Here is a 9,910-nt window from a genome sequence, read left to right on the forward strand (position 1 = left end):
TGTATTAATGTCAAAATATAAAAACAGTATCATTTAATTTATCGCAAAAAAATGATACATGATAATTAATAATAAAATATAAATGTATAATACGAAATTAAGAAACTATATTTTATTCTGAATCGCTTATTTGTAAATCAGTAAATAGGTTTATTACTATATTTTCAAATGAACCAGAATAACTGATTAAATTTGAAAAAATAAATGTGATGATAATTAATACAGTTATTGTTTTAAATATGAAAGCAAAATAAGTAACATAATAGACTGTTCTAAAGATATAATTTTTTAAGTATGTCAATAATTGTACATACATTTAACTTTTTACACCTCTAGTCTGATGCATTATTTTTTCATGTGTCATTACAAATTATTGTTTGCTGTTGAATTTTTTTAACATCGTCGCATATTATCAGTTCATTGCATAAATATTTTTTTTATGGAAAAACTTAAACATAAAAAATAGTAGTATCAAGTATTTTCAATAAATCACAATTATTAATGAAATAAGTGAAAGTCAACTTTTAATTCCTACACTGAGAAAAACTAACTCGAATCAAGAAAAATTTACTTGACCCAAGAATATTAGTATATTGAAAAAAAAAATTTGCTCAGGGAACCTCAAATTCTTGTTCCAAGTATTGCCGACTTAAAGCAAGAGTGGTAAAAACACAGTTTAAGAATAGTATATTGCATGATTAGGATACTAAGATAGTCTTTATGTGGTGAGGGCAATGTTTTCAGCACGATTCGTAGGGTTACATACACGGGCCGAAAGCCTTGCGCTTGCCGGATAAAGCCCATCTGAGTCTCCTACTATGCACTATATTTTATTCAACAATCGCCTGATTTACGCGATTAATGACAATTTGCGAAGTGAAGTCTAAGACTGTTTAGCGACAAGGTGCACCCACAAAATTACAATAAGCCATCGACTTTAAAATTCAGAATTTATATTTAATTGATTTAAATTTACTCGGATGTTTTAATTATTAATTTAAATATTTATTTACGAAATAAATGCAATAACAACCACGTGGTATAATACACGATGACACGCTTAGATATCCGTGGACAAAATATCCGCGACAAAATATTCGCAAAAAAATATCCGTTGATAAAATATCCGTGCGACAAAATGTCCATCGGACAAAATATTCGTGGACAAAAAATCTGTAGACAAAATATCCGTAAAAAAATTCAATTGATCAAATATTTGTCGATAAAATGATTTTTCCCTTTTTTAAAAAAGTTAAAATTCGTGAAAAGAGGGCTCCATGTTTCACACCTTTTCATGTGTGAAAATAACCGGTGATCATGACTGAGCGTTCGAAGGCGTAAGACTTAGGGCTCTCGAACTTGTTAACTGACCAGACGTGGGTTCGAATCCCAGCGATTGCCGAAAGAATTTTGTACAAAAACGTTGTGAGGTCTTTCGGCCCTGGGATTCATCCCGTCACCGACTTTGGAATTTGACTGGTTAAATAATGAACTTGAATCTGATATGAAAATTATATTTGACTAAGTGGCCGGATATGGGATCGGGTAATCATCCGAGGCATAATAATGTATATATAAAACCTTAAAAAACAAAAAAATGTGTGGAAATAACCGGCGATCATGGCCAAGCGGTCTAAGACGTAAGACAGGCCTCCCCTATCCAAAAATTCCCATAGAATCCACTGCGACAAAAACCGCATAGAAACCAATACGGTCGATAGGATTCTATGCGGTTTTTGTCGCAGTTGAGTGGTTTCTATGAGAATTTTTGGATAGGGTCTCTAACTTGATCACTGGCCAGGCGTGGGTTTGAATCCCAGTGGAAACCGAAAGAATTTTTTACACATAAAGTGTGAGGTCTTTCGGACCTGAGATTCGTCCCGATGCTGACATTTGAATTTGATCGGTTTTAAATGAATTTGATTTGGTGAAGAATTTGACTAAAGTTACTCATAATATATAAGTATACTAGCGCGCGTGTCGTTTTCCATATATTTATTTTAATGTATTTTCGTATCGTTTGCATATATTTTTTTGCTTTTGACCAATCACGTTACAAATAGATTGGCTTCACATATTTTTCATGTCTTTTATATTGTAGGGATATTTGAAAAAAAAAAAAAATGTGTGGAAATGTTTATGTAATACACAAAATTCATGAAAAAAGGGCGCCATGTTCCACACCTTTTTATGTGTGGGTATTCGTGAAAAAAGACCACGATTTTTTACGCTTTTTAAAATAAATGTCAAACAGAAGCTATTTTACAGCCAAAAGTAGGTGGAGCCCCACTTCTAGACCGTTACCTTTTCCGGTTATTTTGTCGCGCAGATAATTTGTTGTGAGGATATTTTGTCCGCGGATATGTTGTTACGCAACCATAACACACTCCACATATGATGAATTGAAGTAACCATATTAGTGTTCTAGCCGTTCAACATGGATTTTGACAAAAAACTTTAAGTCGTTCAACGAGTTCTTATGATGTTTAAGGTAGTTCACTTGCAAAATGACTTTTCTTAGGAATGCGATGAAATTAAAACATGAGATTAACAAAAATGTCTAATATTTAATGAAAAAAAAAAAAAAAAAAAAAAAAAAAAAAAAAAAAAAAAAAAAAAAAACGAAATTTTTTCACCGATTGTAAGACGAGATATTAACAATCAAAAAGTGCATAATTAACATGCTAGAGATCTACCAAGTATAAGAAAAACATGTAGTTTCCTGAATATCTTGGAAACTGTTCTTACCATTTTTTTTTTAAAACTTATCCACTGTTAAATGAAAAAATTAGAAATTTTTTGACCGATTTGTTTAAAAAATATTGATTTTTAAAATATAAAGAATTTTAAAATACTTGACGTGTGGTGGGGTACAGCAATCACAAGTCGGCAACGTTGCAGTCGTCATATTTAACCCGCGGAAATTCAAATGTCACTTGGTTAGTTTAATTTTTGAGCATGAAAGTATTGGAGGTCAAAAAATTTTTGAAAAATTTTTCGAAGTAATTTTTATGAACGTTAAACATTTATTCAATGATTTTAAACAAACAAAAAAATTATTTTTTGATATTAACTTATATTAATGATTGCTCGGCTGCCCAATTCCAAAACACAGTAAGTGACAAATTTTTCAAAATCGATTTTTTAGTATTTTTAGTTCCAATGGAGTTTTGTGAACATGATTCTATACATATTTCAAAAATTTCATTTTTATCTGTTACTGTGTTTTGAAATTGGTCAGCCAAGCTTTTCTAATGGTTTTAGAATTTTTTAAAATTATGATATTGAAAGTAGCACACATCGAACAATGTTTTTCTTTTTAATTGCGATTTTCTTGTAAGCTTAAAAAAAAATTATGAAAATATGCACAAAAATTAATTCTATCCAAAATTTGTGATTATCAATAATAACAAACTACATGTATATTAATCTCACACTATATAGGGATTGCTACCTATACGTTTAATCTATAGACTATCCAATATAAATGTTTGCAGCGTTGCCACATTTATTGTACTCATCAGTGAGATTGTATTAGTGTGTATCTGTATATTTAAAACTAAAATGTATTGGATACAGTCTCTCACAAAAATAAAATATTCTCGCATTGAGTATCTCTAAACTTTTTGTAGTTACGATTACGCTATACTTTTGGCTACGAATGTCGCGAGTGAACTACCTTAATAGATAGAGCTCAGTTAAAAAATTTTGAGACGTGTGGTGAAATGTCATTTCCACACCCACTTTTCACAACGCCAGTGGAAATCGAGGATATCTACTTTGACTTTACCTAACTTCTCTACACTGGTCGACAAACAGCCGTTTAGGCTTCGCAACTCAGACGTCATAAAGTTCGCAACCCTGATTAAAAGTACTCATTGAAAAGGATTGAAAAAGATGAGAATTGAATACTTTTGAATACTTTCTATACCACCAGATTTTCATCTGGGCCTAAAATTAATACTTTTCAATTCTATTGAATCCAAAAATAATATGAGAATTTCTAAACTTCCGAGCAATTTTAAAAGATTCAAAAGAATTGATATTTTTAATCTTTCTGAATACTTTTCAATATCAAAATAATATCTCATTTCGGGTCACGTGTGGGATTGAAAAGAATTCAAATGAATTGAAATTTTCAATCTTTCTGAATCCTTTTCAATACCTAAATAGTTTAATATTTAGGATCAAGTGTAGAATTGAAAAGAATGAAAATGAATTGAAATTTTTGAATCTTTCTGAATCCTTCTCAATACCAAAATAATTCTATATTGCGGAAGGTATTGAAATGATAAAAGATTGAATTCCTTTCAATACTTTTGAATTCCATTTTAAGAATTATAAAGTATTCAAATGATCAAAATTTCAATTCTATTCAATACTTTCCAAAACCTCCGTATGGATTGAAAAAAATTGAAATAATTTTCAGTCCTTGTCAATGAGTATTTTTAATCAGAAAAATCAGGCCTGCGTTGAATAAATCTCTTTTCTGAATTCATTTAGTTAATTTTTATTAATACCTTTTTATAAAATTGAACGTTAAGTTTATTTGTATCCACATTAATACAATTAACATCACCCTTAAAGTAAATATTTGGCACAGCGGTTAACAGATCAGACTTCAAATAATAAGGACTCGGGATCGATCCCACTGGATAGCTGGAGTTTTTTTTCTTTTTTTTCATGACAGTTATTGTATATATAACTTTATAAAGTTATATATAATTATATAAAATTATATATAACTGAATAAAATTTTATACAATCGTATATAAATTTTTTTTTCCAAGTAGAACGGTTTGATACCGCAAAAAAGCCGAAAATATACTATAAATATTTTGTATAATTACGGTTTTAATACTGTGAAAATACCATTTTTTTCTGTTATTACCGTAAATATTCTGAATTTATTTCGTAAGTTTTTGATAATAATTCGACAAAAAAACTGGCTAAATAACTAAAGTAATACATACCGTATTTATGCAGTATTTATACCGTATAATTCCAGTATTTCCAAAACCGCGAGAAAAAGTATCTTAAACGAAGAGAATGAAATACTTGAGACAAAAATATCACGCTATCAGTCAAAAAATAATATAATTTCATTAAGATCATTATAACTTTTGATTGAAAATAAATTCTCCATAACAGAGATAAAAATTCTTAAATGAAGAATTTTATCGTTGTTGATGCAAGCATTTTTTCGAATTAAAAACACAGAATGACTTAAAAAAAGAATTCAATTTGAAGAAAAAAAAGTCTTGATTCAAGTTAAATTTTTTTTTCTATCTATGAACATGAAAGCAATTAAATCTTTATCTCTCTTTAATGGACTATATTTTTAAAGACAGCTTTAAATAAATTTTTGAAAAAGATGTATAACCAAATATTAAGAACGTAAAAAATATATTTTCTTGTTACCATGTAAAAATAATACTAATGTTTTGATAATAATTTACCATCAAATATCCTTAATTTTTATTTATATAATATTTTTAGAAATTTTATCCAGAATTAAAATTAAAGTATAAAAATTTAAATTTAAGAATAATGTCAGCTTACAAAACTTATTTCATTAAAATTAAAATTAATTAATTTAGCTAAAATTGATCTTATTAAATTCGCAATGGAATTATTCTCATTTTTAATACGACCTTGATGCGGTTATAGTTACAAATATCAAATTTCCTGTTGCCAATACGTACTTTAGACGATAGATTTTAGTTTAATGGATATTTTTACCATCGATATTTTTATTGTCATCATTGATACTTCTAAAAATAAAAATTTATAATAAATATAATAAAACAAAAATTGAATTTAAATGTTACACCTAAATATCAGTTAAATTGGAATCATCTCGAATGAGAAAACAAATATATAAACATTAATTCAATTTTAAAAACTTTATTTTAAATTCATTGTCTTATTTATTTATTTAATCCTATCCAAAAAAAACTTTGATGTTTTATATTTTGAAACTCAAAATAAAATTAAAAAGACGATTGATTTGTAATTCTTCGAAATTTTCTCAGTACTTGAAAAATGTGTGTAACAGAAAATGTACTGTAAATATATGTAATTTTTTCATATTCTAAAACTTAAAGAGGACTCAAATTTAACATAAAATGAAAGATTAAAAGTAATAAATTTAAGTTTATTTTTTTTTTACCTTTAACAATAAATATAAATTACAGTAGGTAGCAAATATAATTTTACTTCTCACAAATCATTTTTTAACATTCAATAACAAAAATACACAGAAAAAAAGAATTTCTTGGCGCAACAAATATTCTACATTATGAATTGAAACTAAAAATTATCTTAGAACTAGAAAAAATTTTTTCGGACAAGAAATTTTTGCTTGATCCAAGAAAATTTGTGTTTTCAAGTCATAATGCAATCGATTTCTTGGGACAAGTAAAAATTCTTTTGGGGCAAATACAAATTTTTTGCGTCAAGAATTTATTTTTTTTTTGTGCAAATAATATATACGTATTTTTTTTATTATTGGATATATAATAACTGAATTAATTTCAATTTTTGCAATAATTTGAAACATACTAATATATGTTGAATAAAAACAAAAAAAAAATCATTTATAAACTTTTTTGCATTTTTTGTAAGTAAGAATCAACCAACACAAAATTCACAAAACTTAAACCAACGAACGCTCTTCAGTAACAATAACAAAATTCCTCATACATAATAATTTATCTATAATTATGTACGTCATTCATTATTTTTGGAAAAATAATATATTTCCAGAAAACTATTGATTTTTCAATCGTAGACATGATAAAATTTTCATCGAATTCTTCTCTAATAATAATAATTAAGTCGTTACTCTCGTAGTGGGGATGTGCGACGCAATAATATCCATAAGATTTACCGCATAATAACATTTGTAAATGGATCTCAGTTTTATAAGGTTCTAAAATTTTTCGACCTCTACAATAATTTATAATATTTGTAGCATTAGTCGGACATTTAACTTCAACCACAAAGTCATCACCGATACCATCTGGAGATGCAATAAAAACTGGATATGAACCATTCAAAACTATGCCACATTTTTCAATTCTTCTATTAATACGACTCTCAATTGTTGCTAAAATTTTATCCTTCAATGTTTTTTCTCGCATTAATAAATTTTCGTTCACATTATTTTGATTAAATAGAACTCTTCTGTACAAATCTTTGTGGTTGTCAACCATTAACGATAGAGATGAATAATAAATATCAGATGCGAGAAATCTTCCATAGCGTAGTTTAGTCCAGTATCGATCAATTTGACAATATCGTGTATACTCTTGAATTTTATCACAAATTTCAACAGTTAATTTTTCAGATGCAAATTCCAGGAATTCCACAGCATTTTTTTTATCACCATCATAAAGATCCTTCATAAAATATATAGAACAAATGATTGATTCTTTAAATAATTTTTTATCCTCATTGAAAACACTGTTTTCAGAATCTAATTTTTTTGATGAACATTTTGATGGTTTATTAATTTTGAAAAACGGATTTATAACTCTTCCAATATTTTTAGTTGATAATTTGCGAGAAAGTCGAATTTCCGTCTGAAAATTAAGCCATTTAATCAAAATGGCTACATGGATACATTGACCTGCTCCAAAGTAAAATAAAATAAATTAAAATTCATCATTTGTTAACTTTTAAGAAAAAAAAAAAATATATGAAATAACTTGACACATTTATTACCAGTTTTACGATCAGTACTATTTTCATAACAATTGCCTTCCGCCGCTATAATTATATTAGTTTTTTCATTAATTTTGACAGTTGATAAACAATATTCATTACATTTTGGATGAATTGTAGCCTCTACAATACATATATTCCCATTACGTTTAATCTCGACGAAATTAACCTCTTTGGCGTAGTTAGCCATCAATCTTTAACAAAATAAATAATAAAATTAATAAATAAATAATAAAATTATATCAAAGATTGAAGACAAAAAAGGTATAATTTTATATATTTCATGTAAGGTAAAAGCCCCTATACCCGCTCAGTACCATTAGTCGCTCACTTTGACGGTTTAAGGCTTTTTTTTATAATTTCTGTAAAAAAAATTACAACTAAAAATATTATTATTGATAAATAATTATTTGTGAATCTAAATATATTAAAATATCATGTATCAAATTATTTTATAACAGATTATAAATTTAAATTGAATGACTGTTTTCAAAATCGCACTCAGCCGGGCACTTTTTACTTTAACGTTTATTCATTAGATTAAATTGAGGTTACGTCAAATTTGTTAAGAATTGTTATAACTATATCTTATTAAATACATTTTTAAAATTCATGAAATTTTATATTATGAAAGAATAAAGTAATAGAATTTCAAAATTATTTTCCAAATTAATAAATTGATCATATTTTAATTGATATTGTCTTTGAGCAACTATTGGGCCATGTGTCGATCGAGTAATGGTACATCGCAACTTTTAGTGAGCGACTATGGATACACTCAAGGACCTTATTTAAAAAATTAATAATAATTAATTATTAACATTATTCTTCAAACTAAAATTTTATTCTAATACTTAAAACTATTAAAAATAACTATAAAAAAAAAATTTGGTTTTTTTTTTTACCTTACTCTTCATTAAAAAATAAAAAAATTAACTTACTTTACTTTAGAAGAAAATTTTTTCTCTAGTTGTAATATTGTGTCATAACCATACTTATTTTTTACCACATAATGCAAAAACATTTCAGAACTAATGCTTGGCATATTTTCAGGTGTCAAACAAACAGACTTAGATTCAAATAATACTTCAACTGCTTTTGCTAACTGCATTTTTATGTAATTATATAATTAATATTTAAGAAGTATCTATATAGTTCATATATAATATTTAATATGTGTAAAAAATAAGTTTATGTTCTATGAAGTTGTCTGTACTTCTGTAGTTATGAGTGTGAATGTAGCAGACATCAGACAGATATAAAATTATAAATAAAAAGAGTAAATAATTAATAAAATAAAATTCAAATGAAAATACACATTTAAAAAATTAAAAAATTACTAAGTGCATTTTTTTTTATAAATATTATTTTTTCAATTATTTACTATATTTACTTATAATTTTACATTGGTCTGATGTCTGTTACATTCACACTCGCCTGTAGTTGCATATTTTAGTACATCTATAGTTACGGCTGGATGGGTTATCCCAATGCCTGATCGAAAAACTAACTAACATCTATAGTTGAGTCCGCAAAAGGAACATCTTTTCTCCTACCATTTTTAGGAATAGAAACTAATTAAAGAAAAATATTCCATCCGGTCCGCTTTTACATCGGAAAAAAGTTCAGGATCTAAAAATCGGGGTACACTCGTTGTCATTAATGCCTGGTCCCGGCAGTTTTCTATAAATTTCCGGAGGCTGGTAATCGTTCAGTGTTAGTAGAAAAATTTTTTGATAATTTGGAAAAGTTGATAAATTAAATGCGTAGAAGAAGTTATTAAAAATAAAGAAAATTACTCCTCAAATGAAAGTTTTCTCCTTACATTTAAAAAAAAAACCGATTATATATTGCCAGACACATTTATAAAGTTTAACCTAAAACTGAAAATATTATTTTTGTTTTTTCAAGAAAATAAATATTAATTATAATGACATTTTTATTATTCTGTAATTTTTTAGATTTTTGCTTTAATTTCATGAGGTTTTCTTTCATATGAGACGTTTGTATTTGTACAGCTTGGAGCATTAATGCCTGGTCACATTATTTCTCACTCGTAGTCAATCTATTGAAATGTATGGTAAGCGCTTGAAAAATAATGTTGGTTACACTGGAGCGCAAGTAAAACGTGAACTTGGCATATTTGTAATGTTAATTAGGATGGCTAGTAGTGGAAGAATTT

The 9,910-nt window shown here is 27.1% G+C and overlaps 1 protein-coding gene across 7 annotated transcripts; it reads right to left on the minus strand.

The window, feature by feature from the left end:
* Positions 1-6,136: 6,136 nt before the first annotated feature.
* LOC103575558 (uncharacterized) lies at positions 6,137-9,178 on the minus strand. 7 transcript variants are annotated; one of them, XM_053739092.1, is made up of 4 exons: positions 9,122-9,178; positions 8,670-8,833; positions 7,729-7,922; positions 6,137-7,636 (listed from the first exon to the last, which is right to left on the minus strand). In XM_053739092.1, the coding sequence occupies exons 2-4, from the start codon at positions 8,771-8,773 to the stop codon at positions 6,714-6,716; spliced, it is 1,221 nt and encodes a 406-aa protein (XP_053595067.1). In that variant the 5' UTR covers positions 8,774-8,833; positions 9,122-9,178; the 3' UTR covers positions 6,137-6,713. The 7 variants fall into 7 exon arrangements, with proteins under 7 accessions (XP_053595067.1, XP_053595063.1, XP_053595065.1 ...); XM_053739088.1 differs by having other exon boundaries at positions 8,670-8,946; positions 9,122-9,175; XM_053739090.1 differs by having other exon boundaries at positions 8,670-8,875; positions 9,134-9,151.
* Between the last annotated feature and the right edge of the window lie 732 nt (positions 9,179-9,910).

Source organism: Microplitis demolitor, chromosome 5 (assembly GCF_026212275.2).
Source record: "Microplitis demolitor isolate Queensland-Clemson2020A chromosome 5, iyMicDemo2.1a, whole genome shotgun sequence".
In the NCBI taxonomy this organism is placed as follows: Eukaryota; Metazoa; Arthropoda; class Insecta; order Hymenoptera; family Braconidae; genus Microplitis; species Microplitis demolitor.

Bases quoted from the DNA above. Each gene is read 5' to 3' on its own strand.
- LOC103575558 (XM_053739088.1), bottom strand. From the start codon at position 8,839: ATGCAGTTAGCAAAAGCAGTTGAAGTATTATTTGAATCTAAGTCTGTT. The intron at 7,923-8,669 runs GTAAGTTAATTT...ATTTTGTTAAAG, and splicing joins AAATTTTCTTCTAAAGTAAA to ATTGATGGCTAACTACGCCA. The intron at 7,637-7,728 runs GTAATAAATGTG...TTTACTTTGGAG, and splicing joins TAGTACTGATCGTAAAACTG to CAGGTCAATGTATCCATGTA.